Source organism: Thalassophryne amazonica, chromosome 23 (assembly GCF_902500255.1).
Source record: "Thalassophryne amazonica chromosome 23, fThaAma1.1, whole genome shotgun sequence".
Taxonomy (NCBI): domain Eukaryota; kingdom Metazoa; phylum Chordata; class Actinopteri; order Batrachoidiformes; family Batrachoididae; genus Thalassophryne; species Thalassophryne amazonica.
Window position 1 is genome coordinate 31072621 of NC_047125.1, and position 17660 is coordinate 31090280.

Below are 17660 nucleotides of genomic sequence, written 5' to 3' on the forward strand. Positions count from 1 at the left end.
TTGCTACAAATTTTGCAAAACTAAACAACAGATGAGCAAGTGCAGCAAAGCCGGCTACCGGTAACCAGTTAATCCACGCTGTCTGGGATCAGTCAAACAGCTGATTAATGCTGGAAAACATTTGCTAATGCAGAATGATGTGTTGATGTGAAAACTACAACAAACTGAGAACAGAATCTGGATAAGCAATTAACAAAAACATGAGCCATCGCACAAAGTGGTGTGAATGACCTGAAAAAACACATTCACTGAAGAGATCAAATCAAAGGAAACCAATGCAAATAAAGGCATAAAGAAATACAATTACTCTGACAGCTCGCATGCTCTGTACTGTATTTCACCCATTTCTGTCAAGAACGTCAATGAATGTTTGACAGCTGACCTGTACAGCAGATTTTTCAGCCCATTCTACCTAAATGCATCACATTAAGACTTAACCAAGGCCTTATTTCAGTGTAGTGTTTGGTGCATTTGGTAATCCAAACCTGTTCATTTAATCTGATGCAGAAGTGGCATCGCAATTCTGGTGTACAGCAAAGAGTGGTGACCAGAACCACCTGAGCTGTGCTTGATTTGCCATTCTGAAGCAAAGTGGACCAACCACAGAGCTGTGCCATCACAGACAAGAACCGGATTAAATACATGAATTAAATTACAGATTACAGTTCATGTATTCAGTCCATACAGGTTGTGCACCCGTGCATGTTTACAGCATTTTGTGAGTGAGCAGAACATCTCAAACGGTCATTTTGTTCATTCACCTGCACCAATTTAAATTATGTACAGATGAGAAAATTCTACTTTCAATATATGCTTGTAGAATTTGCTGACCAGTGCAGGAAGCCTGAAAGGGGGAGGGGTTACAGTGAACAATTAAACCTGGGATCGGGAAACAGTCAAGTCAAAGAAAATCCTAATTTGTTGGCAGACGGACACATTATCTTCATCCAAATCCAGGCTTAAAGCCTCCAAGGTTGACTGATCCCTCAGACTATCCAGAAAGTCCCACAGTCCCTCAAACTGCAGGTTTAACACTTGTGTTGTGGAATTAATGCTCGTATCACTGCAGTAATAACAAATCAACAAGAAAACAGCAAGCCAGAGAGTTAAAAATACCCACCCGGTTAGTGAAACACTTTAGTTTTTCTGCAAGCAGAGGCTGAAGTTTTAGTTTGCGTTAAGTCTGGCAGTCAGACAGGGTTTTTACCGGCTGCAGGTTGAGTGCCGTTGTTACTGGCTGTGGATTTATTCCCAAACACAGCATCAAAATCTACAGACATGGCGGGGGCGGTCTGCTGCAGAGGCTGGCTCTCCACTCCTGAGGGATGTAGTTACACATGACTGATTAAAACTCCGTGTGGAACATGAAAGCCTCACCGCTATCACAGCACATCTGGAAATTCCACACCGCATTACAAAGAGCTGTCAGAGAACATTTGCTTTAGGAAGAGAAGAGTTTTAGTCCAACCTTTACGATGAAAAACACCTGCAGGTGAATGAAACACACCGTGTTTCAGCCTGGTTTTAAATCCTGGCTTTGCTGGCTAAACTAATCCCATTAGATTAAGGCTGAAGACACTAAATTCTTCAGTGTGCTGCACGCCAGCTGCAATGCTGCTGGCACAATACTGTTTTCAGGCGTTCCATAGCTGAAGATTGAGGTGTTGGTTCTCTTTGCACTCCAATTCATTCTCTGCTGCACAGGGGTTTGACTCACCATTAGAACCAAATACACAAAAACTTGCCTTAATTAAGAGTATTTAGCTAATCATGGAATTCTCACAGCCCTTACTGTTCATGTCTTGATGTTGGCAGGAGAAAGCTGCTGATTGGCTGAGAGGACGTCCCGCCACAAACCAGGAAGCTCCACTGTTCACCATTTGTTTTAAATTTGCATTTTTAGTCATGAATATTTTTTTGAAACAATTCCTTTTGTCCAAACTGCGCATGTTTATTTGTTCATCTTGCTTATTTTTCCAAATTTAAAAAGTCCATATGTTAAGTAACAGCACATGTGGTGTGCACATGTACAACTCTGAGTTCCTGGCCATTGTTAGAATTGTCCCAAAGGAAATGCAGTTAAAAAGTGAGTTCCACATCCAGAAAAAAGCTGAACTTTTATTCAGATGTAACACCCCCCCCACACACACACCTTTTCAAGATTTTTTTGATAGATCTGCTCTAGAAAATACAGTAGATTTAATATGATTACATGTGTTAGGGTCCTACATCTTTCTGATGTAGGAATGGGTTGAGAGTGGATGAATTTGGACTTCACTGGATCATGTGAAGTGGAAGGCATTGTTAACTACGGTGACCAAACAGTCCTGTTTTCCAGGACATGTCTTGTTTTCATGTCCTGTCCATCCTGGATTGGATTGTTTTTTTTTTTTTCTTTTTTAAGAAAGTGATAAAATGTCCTGGTTTTCATTGTTTTTCAATCTTTGAGCATTTTTGAGTAAACTTCAAGTATCTCATTGCCGGGTTGAGTGTCCTGGTTTTCGGTAATCAAAATATGATCACCCTATTGTTAATGGCACTGATCATAGCGCTGCTTGTATTTATGATGCTCAGTGTGCAAAGGAAAAGTGCAAAATAACAGTAAATGTATGAAGGGAGTGTGAAACTTTTCGCCAAACAGTCTTACCGCACAGCTGAGTTGTGTGTATTTATGTGCATATGTGTATTTATGTGCGCGCAGCAGGTGTGAAGGTGTGCAGCTTTGTTGTGTGCATGCCTCTCCATACCTCCCCAGGCACTGTTGGCAGTGGAGACAGAAGGAGTATTCTGCACAGCAGGGATGAAGGCTGGCTGAAGATCAAACAGGTCACTGTTCAGATTGGGAACACTGACAAAAGAGGTGAGAGAAAGAAGTCAAAAAATGACAGACGCAGTCGGCGAAGAGGAGGAAGTGAAAGCAGAGAAAGAGGACGGAGAGATACAGAGAGACAGATGGAAATGGGACTTTAATATTTAATCAATAAGGAATAAAGACTAAATCCACCAGTAAAAACGTTGGTTCATCAGAGAGGGACATTAATCCTCACTGTGTGTGGGGCTGTAAAACTTCCACACAGCAGTAAATTTGGCTCCTCTTACGCTGTGTGCATGTGGGGTATATATTCTGTTCCAATTATCCAGAATAAATGGTTGCACAGCAACTGTTGCAGCTGGAATAACTCCATGAACAGGGGCTTATATTGTGGGACAGGATCGCACAAACAGTAACATAAATGTCAATTTAACAAATTTTTACTAATTTTTTAGTTTATTTTTTTCCCCCCACATAGTTGAACATTACTTAAAAAGGTCTTCGGTATGGAGACTTTTGACCTTTATTACTAATACAGATGAGTGGGTGTGCTAGCTCGCACAAGCAATAACATAAAAACAACACGTGTTGTCATTTTGTACATCAACAACTGAAATCTGGTGAAATTTGATGCACCAGATCAATCGAAAAAGCAATTTTCTTTGGACTATTTTTAAGATGTGGGCTCTATTTGTATATGTTTTAGAGTACATCTTTACACTCAGGACAAAAATTATTTGTGGAGTATGAGGTAAGATAAAAATTAAAAACATTCACAGTAACTCGCTTGCTGTCACCAATGAAGAGACAAAAATGTGATTCAAAGTGTCTGGCAGCATGAAGAGGATCCCTAAGGAGGAAAACGTGTACAAGTTTACATGACTAAATGTAAAGAAACTTAAGTGTGAATGATTTTAGTTTGCCCCATACAATTACATTACACAGCAGTTTAGTGACTGTATTCTAAATCAGTACTGCATCGTTTAAAATCCATTTTCTCCCAAGTGACAAGATGAACAAAATAATAGAGAAAAAAATCCAACCCATGTTAAAGAACATCAGAGTTCCCTTTTAAGACAGCAACTTCAGAGAGAAACATTATGCCCCCTACATGGCTAATTGCAGGATGAAATATACAGCAGAATGAGAAACAATGGATAGAACGTTTGGCTGGAGATGATACCAAAACCTTTTGGCTGAGCTGTGATTTACTCACAGTAAACTCAAAATGTTTTGAAACACTCATATTTTGGACAATGTTCTTGAGTCTGCATGAAGAGAGAAAAAAAAAAAAAAAAAAAATAGAGGTTGTGCTGCCACCTGCTGAACAATGCCACCTGCTGGATAGTTCAAGACTGCTCGTGGTGAATTTTGACATTATTTGAAGACGACAGTCAGTGCACGGCAGGTATGTGCACGAGCACATACGTTGCTTATACTCTGAAGACTGTCTGAATTGTAGAGGAATATAATCAGCTGCACTCGTTTTAAAAAGGTAACATAAAACAGGTTCAGGAATCTTTAACATGCACCGTTTCCTCACTTCATCTGTGATGGGGGAGCTGAATAATTCTGCACTTGATGTTCGGAACACCCACTGACCTGTTTGCAGACAGCGTGGAGCTGAATAACTCCTGGCTGTGTGTGATGTGGTTGTTGTTGGCACTGCCCACTGAGTGGCTGCTGGGTGAGGCAGAGGGTGGAGTCTGCATGCTGATCTCCTTCAGGCGCTGATCCTAAAAAAAGAAAAAGAAAAAAAAAACGGTGCACTTTGAGTGTCTGATGCAGATGGAAAAGCACTACATAAATGCAGTCTATTTACCATTTATTTTTTGGAATAAATTAGCAAATTAAACAGCTTTTTTTCTTGTGTATTGCGTTATACTACGCACTACCTACTTCTAGCCATGAGTTTCATTTCCATGGAGGTGCCAAACTTGCAGCTGGAATAACCAATGAGATCATAGTGAATGAAAATGTAATGAGCCAAAAAAAGGCTTCAGAGGGTTAAACTCCAGGACTTTGTGTTGAGATCTTTACTGCTAAATCTGAAGCCAAATAAAGCAAATAGAGCAATTCAGCCATCCTTCTAGTCCCATCCGCTGGCCCTGTGTATGCCCAAGATACTTTTTTACGATTCTTACTTGTGTCCAAAAAAATAAGTAAATAAATAAATAAAATCTATCTAACTGTTAATCAGACTCCAGCTTTTCTAAAAATTATTTTTACTATTTATTACTTATTACACTGTATAATTTTTCAGTTTATGTTCAGTCTAAATCTAATCGCTGGATCTTATGACTTCAGCAGGAGCCCAATTTCTCCAGAGAAATTGATAGATTTGTATCTCCTGCTGAGAACGTGTACTGGTAATAAATTCCCTCATATCATCTTTCATAGTGTTTGCCGTTCAGTATACAACTACAACAATTCACAGCATCACTAGAGTGTAACTTTTAATGCTCTTTGCAACAAATGTGAGCTGCTGTAGCTGTTTGGGCTGCAGTTCCAGCTGGACAGGAGCTGGGTTCATGTTCGGTCCATATGGACACCGGAGCGCGCAGACAGCTGGACCAGAGCATCTGAATGACCTCCGTGACCCCGGCTCTCCCGCTCTCAGAGATGTTCTCAACCTCACTTTATCTTCGCTGTTCTTTCTAACTAAACCCAAAGGTAATCAGCGGACCTTGGCGGAACAGGGCGGCCAAGGGCGCAGAGTAAACAGCACGCTAAAATCCAATCAACTGCACCCAACACAACACACACACACACACACACACACACACACACACACACACACACACACACACACACACAGCAACATTATGAATCTGCCGCAATACACACACAGACACACACACACACACACACACCAGCAACACCATCCTCTGCAGGGACTGCAGTTAATGAGCATCTTCACTAACCTGGCGTGTATTTTTTCTATTAGTCATCTAATCGGTAAAATTAAAGAAAAAATTGTGAAATAAATTTACGTAAAACCCTTTCCAACTTTCTCAGAACTCAAAAACAACAAATCATCATGTAACCCACCAGATCAACTGAAAAAGCAACTTTTTTTTTGCCTATGTAATATCCCATAGATGTGTCTGCCACCTGCTGGATGGACAGTGGAAGCAGGATGGATTCTGGAAATTTACAAACAGGTCTGGTTCAACTTAAGTGTAGTTTGGCCGCTACCTGCTGAGCACATCGTGTGCACGTCAGTATGCTCTGCCCACCAGTCTCTACCTTCACATCAGCGCCAGCAAACAGGTTAAGCTAGCAATTACAGCGATAAACAGAGCGTTGCGCGTTGTCCGGGACAGGCGGCGCACAAAGATCTAAAAAGTATGTTGTATTATAACAGTTAAGCAAATTATTTTAACAGCACAAACGTAACACAAACGATAGAGACCAGTGTGGAGCGATTTGGACGTGCAGGAGGGCTGAGTGACGACACAGGTCAGAAAATTTATTGCTGATTTACTCAAAAGCTTTAACAGTACAAATAAAAAAATTTACAGCACAAACAAACAACATTATTTTAATATTTTGGATGACACAGGAAGCCAGCTTCACACAGGCTGACGTCACGCATGTAAAAAATAGGCCTAAACTGTGAACAGATGGAACCATAAACCACAAATATTTATTTTAATAGCACAAATGACGTGGAGGGGGAGCTGAGTGATGTCACGGGTCAGAATTTTTTTTATTTTTTTATTTTTTTTTTTTAACTCAAAAGCTTTAACAGTGCAAATGACAATTTTTACAGCACAAAGGAAACATATGTTCACCTTAAATCTGGTTAAACTAGTTTTGATGTTTTCACTGTAAAAATTGTCCCACACACAGATATCTGGTTAAAAAAAAAAAAAAGATTAATGCAGCTTAAAAAGTTATTAAAACCTGACTGTCTTTCTTCCTGTGACTCTGTCCTTAATTTAGAACACTTTAAACCAGACTAACAATCATATAAAAGCCGAATTAAGACATTTTTGGAGTTAGCTTGCCACCATTTCGAGGCAGAAACATGAGAAACCTAGTTAAAGCACATTTACATTTAATGTGGTTAAACATCTTTTATAAAGAATCATTTCCAGTTCAGTGCATTTCAAAAAGAGCAACTCCTTTCCTTACATTCTAATAGTTGGTCAACACCTGTTTTAAAACCTTAACCGACTGTCAACATGGTTGATAATTACTCGGCTGCTGACTGACTTACTGATTAATGAGCTCATGGTTTCACTGCAATTATCTCCACCAGACACACCTGATATGCACCCACTCCCAAATAGTGTTTTGTTGTGTAGTGTTGGTGAGCTTGCTAAAATCGAGTTTGCCATGATGCAGGACTCCAGAAAAAAAAAGAGTGAAGACAATTTTTTGTTTTTCCACATCTCGCCTCGCCTCAGACTAGCTGCCCTTTACCCTGAACAGCAAAGTTGCAGGACAATCCATCAGCAGCAACACTGACCGATTTCTACAGTGCAGCGAAACGGCAAACTTTTTGTTGAATAAGTTTGTGCCATTTCTCAGCAGTTAAGTGCTACACTGTCAAACGCCCTTCTCCTTCTTATGTACAGTCACAACACAGCCTTACACACAACCAGTGACTACAGGAAAATTAGTAATAAAAAGCCCAATTACACTGGATAATGACTTGAAATTACTTTAGGCCTACACATGCAGCTTGTATAAAAAATATTTTAGATTTCATAAAAAAAAAAAAAAAAAAAAAAAGGTGGAAACTGATCTATACAAAGTCAAGTTATATAAAAACAATATGAAACACAACATTAGTGTGGTTATTTACAAAGCTCAAAGTGCTTTGCAATGATTCCTCACATTCACCCATTCTCTCACACTTTACTTCAAAACGTGTAAAAGTGTCTTAACTTTTCAGCTTTGAAAATCCATAAATTCTTCTGTTTTTCATGGGCCTTTTTTGAAATATTTCATTTTATTTTTGGAAAATGCACTACAATTAAATGTTCTTATTGAAATTTTTTATGTCTTTTTACAGGTGCTGTTTCCAAGCTGGCACAGCTGCTGGGTCTTTTTAATTAAGTCTGCGGTGAATCCTTTCAGTCCACGTTTGACATTTTCACGCTCTTCATCATCATCTTCTCACGTACGTGATTATTGCCGTTAAATTGTATTTTTGTAATGTACGCGGGTCTGACGCCATTTCACATCAAAGTGACAGAGGAAAAACTGACGTTATGAATTTTGTGGCCATTTAGTGTAAGCAGAAGTCCTTCTGCGCCACTGAAACCTTCCTTTATCTCCTCGACTGGAGGTGGTGTTAAAGTGGAAATTGAATCCTTTATCAGTTCACGTAGGTTTGGAGCTGTGAAGCCGCTGAAAGCTGTCTAAATGAGTGTGAGAGCCGCTTCCTGTTGGACCGGCCGACCTTTCTGCCGTTCCTCAGCTCAGCCCGACCTCCTGGTTCAGCGATGTCACCATGTGAAAGCAGAAAATCTGTTACCTTGAGCGCCTGCAGCCTGTTCTGTTCCTCCTCCAAGGCTTGCTGCTTCTCTTTTTCATCCATGCGAGTAAACGATATGCCGGTGGAGGACAGAGTCGAGACGGCGCTGGACAGAGTCGACGCTCTGCAACGCAAAGGACAGACAGCATGAAGAAAAGGAGAGAAACATCAAATCGTTGTCAGTGATGAGAGTCAAATGCCTAACACACACACACACACACATACATACAGTTGTGCTCAAAGGTTTACATACCCTGGCAGATTTTGCCCATTTTTCAGAGAATATGAATGATCAACTTTTTTACACTCGTGGTTAGTGGTTGGACGAAATCATTTATTGTCAAACAAACTGTGTTTACTCTTTTAAAATCATAATGACAACAGAAACTACCCAAATGACCTTGATTAAAAGTTTACATCCCCTTGTTCTTCATACCATGTGTCTTTTGTGGTCGAGGCTCTCTGATGGTGAAGCTGCCACTGAATATGTCTTGAACTTTATTTATATCAATTATGAAGGAATACAAACAGTATGGCACTTTATGGTAAATCTGTGTGGAGCAGACAGTTCTCAAAAACTAAGTAACTGTGCAAGAAGGAGAAGAGTGAGGAAAGCCACCAAGCCACCCAGACAACCCAGAATAAGTTATAGACAACTGTGGCTGTGATTGCAGAATTGTGCATGTTTTGCATTTTGCATCAGCAGTTATACAGCCTCATGATGAAGTGGTAAAGAGGAGAATTTTCTTAAAAGATGACCTGCAAGTTTAGCTACAAATTGCCAGAAGGTACCAAGGAGATGCAAGCCTGGATCTGATCTGTTTTGGTGAAAGAAGATCCTTCTCTGCTCTACTCCACTATGAAGCTAAGAGTAGTGATGCAAAATCTGACAGTGCAAGTACACAGTAAACTCATGAACATCTGAAGTAACTTGTCATTATTTAAGATGTCTACCTGGTGTCTGCATTCAGTTCCTTGGTCTTCTTGCCTTCCAGAGAGGCCAGGTGCTGTTCCAAAGCCTCCAGGAGGCTGCTGGGAGCCTACAACAGGGGGAAAAGGAAGGACAAAGGGAGAACGGTAATCAAGTGAATATTTAAAAACATTTATATATCTTTCTATCACTCACACGCACTCACAGATATTAGAGAGACAGAACACTCAGAGTTAGTTGTTCTCACAGGAAGCCAACAAAGTGCATTTCGATCCAAGAATAGCCATGGCAACATGCAGCAAACATTCTGTTAGCCAGAGACTCAAAGAGGAGGAGGACAAAGAAGGAGGCTGAAGAACAAAGAAAGAGGAAAAGGTGGAGAGCAGAGGAAAGGTCGAGGTGCTTCTACCAAAACGTTTATTCCTTCTCTTATCTCAGTGCCTCTTGCACTGTCTGGTTCCTTGCAGAAAATCACCTTTCGCACCAAGATCTCGGAACTAAATTAAGAACCACTTCACCCTGAGCAGGAAGTGTGCAGTCAAACAGCGTGAAGAATACCCAGATTTAAAGTTCTATCCAGATCGTGTTTTATCAGGCCCAGCCACAGCAGTCACCTTTGATTTTTTTTTTTTTTAAATTACTTATTGTTTTGTAACACATTCATGTGAGGGTTTGAACCTCCTCATTCATTTTTATTGCATTTTTCTTTTGGCACTCAACATAGTGTTGTTGCTCCAAGCCTGGAAAACGTGTAGATTGTGAGTCTGGAACAATCAGCAAATCCACTAAAGAAGTGTCTTTGTGTACCACTGGAAATGACCAGCAATAAATAAATGCTCAATTAGGACCAGCAACATCATCCTGTTTCTTCGGGGGGGATTTGACTGAAAGCTTTTTGAGCTCCTTAAAAGGTTCCTGGGTTACATTAAAATCTCTCAAAATTCAGTGCACTTTGAGATGGCAGTAAAAATCAGCGTGCTCTCTCATAATTACGTCTAGAAACAAATAAGTCACTTCAGCTGTCTAAAACTCCTCTGTAAGAACGGGCTATAAATTAATTTTTAGAAAGCAGGCACTGAAACGGAACCACATCTTTGTAGACTAAAAGGTACTGACAGCAGGTTACTTAGGGACTGTTGCTACGCTACTACAGGAGGGGAAAAGAAAAGCAAAATATCTTCCCTTTATGCTGCACATTAATGCTCACAGACGATTGTAAATGTAAATCTGATTGTTACAGCTGTATTTTTAGGTGTTACAAATCACTCTTCTGAGCCAAAGCTCAGCACTGACGCAATGGAACTGACGTTTTAGAGGTAGTTCAGCTGGCTGAGAAGAGGAAATACTTCATCTGTGAAAATACGACGACGTCACGTCTGCATCTCTGTCCGCAAGAATGCAAAGTGTTCCGTCAGTCAGGCTGCAGGCACACTTGCGTAGAGTTTTTTGGCTCCTGGGTTCTTTGTGGCTGGCTGGACTGTGGACTCCGGCCAAACTGTTGCCTGGTTGTTAAAGACACAGCAACCCACAGAGAAAAGCACGTCACGGTTTGAACGAGTGAAAAGACGACCTTGTGTCGACAATGTCGATATCAGCGCTGACACAGACAGCTCAATGTCAGCTTGTCTGCATCTCTTCACCGATTCACTCTCGTCTCTAACACTAGCCAGGAAAAATAATCTACCGTATAATATATTACAAAAGAGAATTTCACCTGTAAAAGAGCCTGTGAGTGAGAAGGAAAGAACTATTCTGAGGACTAACCGGTGCAGCTTCATTAGAACATTCATAATTTTGTCAAAGCGTATTGTTTACAGAAAATTTTACAAAATTTTACAAAAACGTGGAAGTCACGAGAAAAGAGAAACAAAGTTAAAAAAAAATATCAAATGAAAAATGTCAATGTGATAGAATGTCTACGATAAAACCTGAACAAAGTCAGTACAATTCGAGATGGTAAGTTGTTAGTAGCTATATGGACCACAAAAAACAGTTCAGAGTGCATTGCTTTCCATTTACTAAAGAACTTACAAAAAAAAAAAAAAAGAAATGGAAGAAAGAAGCTTTTGCTCACTGTCCCAAAAGAAAACATGACCAATGATTAAATAAAATTTTAAAATAAAACAGATCCCCCCCCCCCCTGGCTCCAGCTGAGCTGCGCCATGTCCTCTCAAACAGGGACACCACTCTGCAGAAGTCGGAAAAATCTTTTTTTTTTCCCCTGAAGCTCAGTGGACTCCCAGCCACCATGGCCCCATCCACATTCATGTCTATACAGCACAGGGAAAATGTGGTGTGAACACAGTCCTCCATTTCCATGTTTGGAACCTGCACCAGGCTGCCTCATGCAGAGCCAAGGTCTCAGAGGCTGTCTGCTTTTTACATGCTCTGTTCCCATGAACGCACAACTTATCAAGTTTCAGTGCAACTTTGCATTGAGATTTACTCAATTACTACTTTAAAAACAAGCCACTGTAGCAATAAATTTTTATTTCACTATAACTCAAACTCTGCAATCAATCTGCAGATTATGTGTATGTCTATTCTTGGGGGGGGCTGCATGGATCACCTTGTATTCATGGCTACAGCAAAACTTAGCCTGATGTGAACTCTGCACCAGGTGTGAACTGGGCCCGGGGTTAATCCTAACCCAGGCTGAGTTCTCATCACCCTATTCATGATGGCGATTTCAAACATGACCACCTTGGTCATCTTTATCTTGGCAGTGACGTTCACGTCTCAGAGTCCTTAGCTTTTGAGGTCAAGAGATGCCAGGAAAGAAGCTATGGAGTGATGAGGTAGCTGGATAGTGATGTTTAGTGAAGCAAATGCCTTTTCAGGAGAAGGAAATCAAGTCTTTTGGGTTGTAGTACTTCCAGTCTTACTGTGGGACTTTAATATTAACCAGTAACATCAGCTGTCCAATGGACATCTTTGGTACTACCAGTAGGCCTCACTCTTTAGAGCATCTTTGGGTACCACTGGAATGACTTTACATCAAACAAGAGATTACTTGGGAAGACTCAGTTGAGGTGTATCACTTGCAATCTGGCCATGTGAGGTGTTCCTCTGTGCATGGTCCAACACGCAGGTACCTCAGTGTTGAAGACCCCAGGAACTAGAGAATGCCAAGGATACGCACCATTTCAGATAGCAGATAGATGGTCACTTTCAAAAGGTGGGGATGGACTGGTTCTCTGCCTGGGTGGTTGCTAACCAAGACCCAAGGCAGTGATGTGCTTTAAAGGATGCAACAGCATGCAGCATTCATGCATGCTCCTGGACTTTACCTGACCTAAAAGGCAGAACTATATAGACAAAAAAAAGAAAAAAGAAAAAGGCACCAGTTTCTGCCCCTACCAACATCATATTTTGTGATTCATAACAATTAACAAGGTAATGGTCGGGTCATTCATTATTAAAATATCTGTCATGCATACAGAAGCAATGAAGTGAGAGAGAAGCATCTAAGGAATTTAGATGAGACTGGAAGCCCAGTTCAGGGATTCATTTCATGCAGATGAGAAGAGAGGGGCAAAGTTGCAAAGCCTCATTTTGTATTCATGAGGTTTCGTGGCCTTTTGCTTGTTGTGCCAAAGCTCAGTGGGTGCAGCTTGTTGTGACTGCGTGTGTTTCTCTGGCTTAGTGTGCAAACTACAAGCTAACCACCTGAGGCCACCACACACAGATTGAGTCAACATCATATCAGCGCACAATGGTGAGAAAAAAAAAACAAAAAACAATCTACGTGATTGAGCATGCCGGTGAGGGCACGAAGTGTGGCAAACATGCAGGGGATTAACAAGGCTGGGAGGGTAAGCAACCTGACACTTACAATGCTAGATCCTTTTGTTTTCTATGGTAGAGCAAAGAGAAGAGAAACATCTATTTAACAATGACAGTAACCTGCAGGTCTGTGATGAGCTCACCACCTACAGTGCATCCAGAAATTATTCACAGCACTTTACTTTTTCCACCTAACTTTTTTTTTTATGTTATAGCCATCTTCCAAAATGGGCGAAATTCATTTTTTCCTCAAAATTCTACACACAATACCCCATAATGACAATGTGAAACAAGTTTTTGAGATTTTTGCAAATATATTAAAAGCAAAAAAAAAAAAAAAAAACGTACATAAGTATTCACAGCCTTTGCCATAAAATTCAAAATTGAGCTCAGGTGCATCCTGTTTCCACTGATCATCCTTGAGATGTTTCTACAGCTTAATTAGAGTCCACCTGGGGTAAATTCAGTTGATTGGACATGAACTGGAAAGACACACACCTGTCTACATATAAGGTCCCACAGTTGATGGTGCATGTCAGAGCACAAACCAAGCACAAAGTCACAAGGCACAAATCTGGGAGGAGGGTACAGAAACATTTCTGCTGCTTTGAAGGTCCCAATGAGCACAGTGGCCTCCATCATCTGTCAATGAAAGAAGTTCACATCCACTAGGAATCCTACAGCTATATGGTACAGTGGGCAGATGGAAGCCGCTCCTTAGTAAAAAGCCATTTGCCAAAAGGCACCTGAAGGACTTTCAGACTATGAGATGAAAGACCAACAACAAAATGCCTTGGCTGAAGCTGACACAGCACACTTCAGTGTGCTTTTGGAATATATTCTATCAGGAAGATAGCCCCACTGATGGACGCTGGCCCTGCATCCCAGAGTGCTGCATGACCCCCTCATCTCAATAATGGACTTTGTTTTTGATGTTGTTCTGGTTTCTGTTTCTTTGGCTTTCAAAAAACTTTGTAAAATCCTAACTGTTAGAATGGTTTAAGTAGGTCACCTCTCTGAATCTGCTCTGCTTAAAGTTTCTTCCTCAACATTATCAGAGGGAGTTTTTCCTTACCACTGTCACCTGTGTGCTTGTTCTAGTGGTTGGTAAGGTTAGACCTTACTCGTGTGAATGTTTGGAGGAAACCAGGCACCATCCCTACAGCAAAGCATGATGGTGGCAGCATCATGCTGTGGGAATGTTTTTCAGTGGTAGGAACTGGGAGACTAGTCAGGATTGAGGGAAAGATGAGCCAAGCCTGTGAGATCATATTCAAGAAGACGAGGCTGTAATTGCTGCCAAAGGTACTTCAACACAGTATTGAGCAAAGGGTGCGAATACTTACATACGTATTATTTCTTAGGGTTTTTTATTTTTAATAAATTTACAAAAAATTAAACATTTTTTTCATCTTGTCATTATGGGGTGTTGTCAGCAAGATTTTGAGGGAAAAAATTATTTACTCCATTTTGGAATATTGCTGTAACATAACAAAATGTGGAAAAAGTGAAGCACTGTGAATACTCGGCGGATGCACAGTATCGTCGACCCACACACAGTGATCTTAGAAGTCTAACTCATTAAAACACAGCAACTCCGTCTGCATTCCAGCCGCAGCATGTCGAGGGAGCAGACAGCAACAATTCCAGTTAATGCTAGCTCAAACACCACCAGCACTAGGGCATGTTTCAGAAACACAGCTATGCTCTGCTTCGCTTCAAATACACACAGTCTATTTTGATGGATGCTGCTCCTACGTGGCCAATCAGGTAGTGTCTGTCCTCTGTAACCTTTCAAGCATGAGGAGAAACACTAGCATTTTCATTCTGCTGATGCGAAGGGTCCAGATTTGTCACAGTAAAATACACATATTCATAAAGGGGTAAAGTTAAAGGAAAGCACAGCATTCTAAAAAACACAGCTACATAAATTCAGCATTCGTGTAATTCTAATGGCTATTTCCCCATTACAGATTTTTGACCCAGATTTCAGTCCTGTTTTTGAAATTTAGGAAGTCGGGTATTTTATTTATATATTTTATAAATAGGTAGCGCCAAAAAAATCATATGTAATTGCATTTCTTACCATTACATAATATATATCTGATTACATACGAGGTCTATTAGAAAAGTATCCGACCTTATTATTTTTTTCAAAAACCAAATGGATTTGAATCACGTGTGATTGCATCAGACAAGCTTGAACCCTCGTGCGCATGCGTGAGTTTTTCCACACCTGTCGGTTGCGTCATTCGCCTGTGAGCAGGCTTTGAGTGAGGAGTGGTCCAGTCCCCTCGTCGGATTTTCATTGTCAGGAAATGGCGGAATGATTTGGGCTTTTTTTCCATCAGAATTTTTTCAGAAACTGTTAGAGATTGGCAGCTGGAAACCATTAGAAAAATTGATCTGGCTTTCGGTGAAAATGTTACAGGCTTGGTAGAGAATAAGGAGTGTTACTGTTGCTTTAAGGACGGCCCCCAGCGGCTGTGGGGTGCGCCGCGCTCCGAAGCAGCCATCGACAGGCTGAACGACCATTTCATTTCTAAACGGATGGCTGTCTGGATCCGTGACCATCGTGTGCCATTTCTCTGGTTATCACAAGAGCTGGACATCAACCATTTTCTGGCAGAGATTTTGTCATGGAAAGCCGAGCGGAGGCTTTACGCGTCACGATGGATTCGCTACTGGAGCGAGACAAAACCACCTCCGTTTTGGTCTCACAGGACGGCTTTGAGATGGCGTTCAGACAGCTGTCGGTGGTTTTTCCATCGAGTGGTTATCCGAGAAATTGTGTATGTGCCTGGACATGCTAGAACATGTCCCGTGAGGCTTCATCACAGCGTTGCTGTGTGCCATGCGGCACCGCCGCGACGCGCAGAATTCCTCCGCATGTCTGTCTCAATGTGCCGAAAAAGTGCTGATGTCCACGTCTTTTCACAATTCCTGTGCTAGTCAGACAACGTCCCGGATAAAACACAGCATCCAGTTTGGAAATGAACGGCACATTGCACCTGTTACAAGAGTTTTTGTCATGGAAAGAGGAGTGGAGGCTTCACGCGTCGCAGCGTTTTTTTATTTTTTCCTTTGGAAATGCCAGCGCAAACTACAACATGCTTTCATGGGTTTCATATTGCTGAGGAAGATCAGGAGGCGGCTTCTGCACACAAAACGGTCGGTCCTGATTATCGCATGTTAACTTCCACCTACTTACAAACTTACCTCAATCTTCACCAATTAAATCTGATTATTCACTCAAAAAATAAAAAAAATCATGATTCATCTCAATGTCACAAATTTTTAAAATAGCTTTAAAACTTTCCCTGTTGCTCACAATGTTCTCCAGAACTACTTTAACCACTAATTGCACCCAATTTCAGGCCCTGCTTGGGAATCCAATTTTTTAAATTTATGCATTTATTTGAGACAATCTGGTATCAAAAATTGGTAATGGGAGACTGGAGTAATGCGCAATTCTGGGATCATCTAGTATCAAAAATTGGTAATGGGAGACTGGAGTAATGCACAATTCTGGGATCACCCTTGCATGTGACTATTTTCTTCTGTCCGCTCCCGCTGAATTCCGGACCATTACCGCCCACAACCGCAACATGTGCATGTTACACTTCCGCTGTCTCCTCACAACCCGCAGGAGAAAACACGTCATTTAGACTATCAATAAAGATATTCATGGTGGTTGTTCGTTTCGTTTCCTTGGCCTACAGGTCTTTTGACACACTGGTCAGGAATAGCGCTCCTATCATTTAGTTTTAATACAGTTTCATATTTTATTTGCCATATATGGGGAATGCAGTAAGTCATGGGAGTGACAGGTTGCTGCTGTAACTCCCACAGCGGCTGTATCTGTGTACCTGCTGCTGTTCATGTCCACTGCTCCTGCTAAATTAAAAATATTCTATTTAAGCTGAAAGTATCGTGTGGACACCGCATACTTTTACACTATTCTCCTTTGTTGACTAAGTCATCCTGTCACTCTCGATCCCACAGTGTTTTGTTTTTTTTTTTGCCGCCCGTTCCCACACGCAGCAAAGTTCTAACCGTCTGCTCCCGTGAGATTTGCATTGGGTCCCACACGACCTGGCGGGACTCAATCCCAATGCAGCCCTCTACTCTTCATGTATTATGGTTTTTATACAATTCTGCCAGTGATACCAAGAGGATAAATTTCATCAAACAACAGCAACACTGACAAAAGAAGAGTGCACAAAAGGGGCACCGAAACAATCCTGTGGGCACTTGTGTTCAGACACCCAACTCAAAACAGTACTGCTCAGACTGATAACTGTTTGTCTAAGGTACGGTGTCACAGTGGTTCTGCATTCCAAGATCTGCTCTCTCTGGATCGGGATTTGGGTTCGGTAGGACGTTTGACGGATTCCTCAGTGACGTCATTTTCAACACAATGGCAGTCACATCCACTGAGCAGGGAGAACGATGGGATAAGGAGTTGGGCTACAAATGTGTAAATACAGGTTCAATTCCCAAGCGCACCACCAGCCTGTATTCTTGGTGAAGACACTCTTCATCTCCATGTTCTCAATCCACACAGTTGTAAAAGGGCACCGGACCAGGCTGGGGAAGTAACCTTCGATGGACTGGGGTAATCGACTTAAAGTACAGAC

General features: G+C 41.2%; 1 protein-coding gene across 10 annotated transcripts in view; it reads right to left on the minus strand.

Annotated features, from left to right (window-relative positions):
- Positions 1-17660, minus strand: part of si:ch211-200p22.4 (phosphatidylinositol-binding clathrin assembly protein) — a 118461-nt gene that overhangs the window by 16747 nt on the left and 84054 nt on the right. For 4 of the 10 annotated variants that reach the window (XM_034164293.1, XM_034164297.1, XM_034164292.1 and 1 more), the window contains 6 exons: positions 13070-13090; positions 9258-9343; positions 8304-8427; positions 4415-4548; positions 2748-2848; positions 1208-1318 (listed from right to left, as the gene is read on the minus strand). In XM_034164293.1, coding sequence (XP_034020184.1) covers positions 1208-1318; positions 2748-2848; positions 4415-4548; positions 8304-8427; positions 9258-9343; positions 13070-13090 — 577 coding nt within the window. The remainder of the gene's footprint in view (positions 1-1207; positions 1319-2747; positions 2849-4414; positions 4549-8303; positions 8428-9257; positions 9344-13069; positions 13091-17660) is intronic. The other 6 variants (XM_034164299.1, XM_034164298.1, XM_034164295.1 and 3 more) reach the window with 4 other exon arrangements.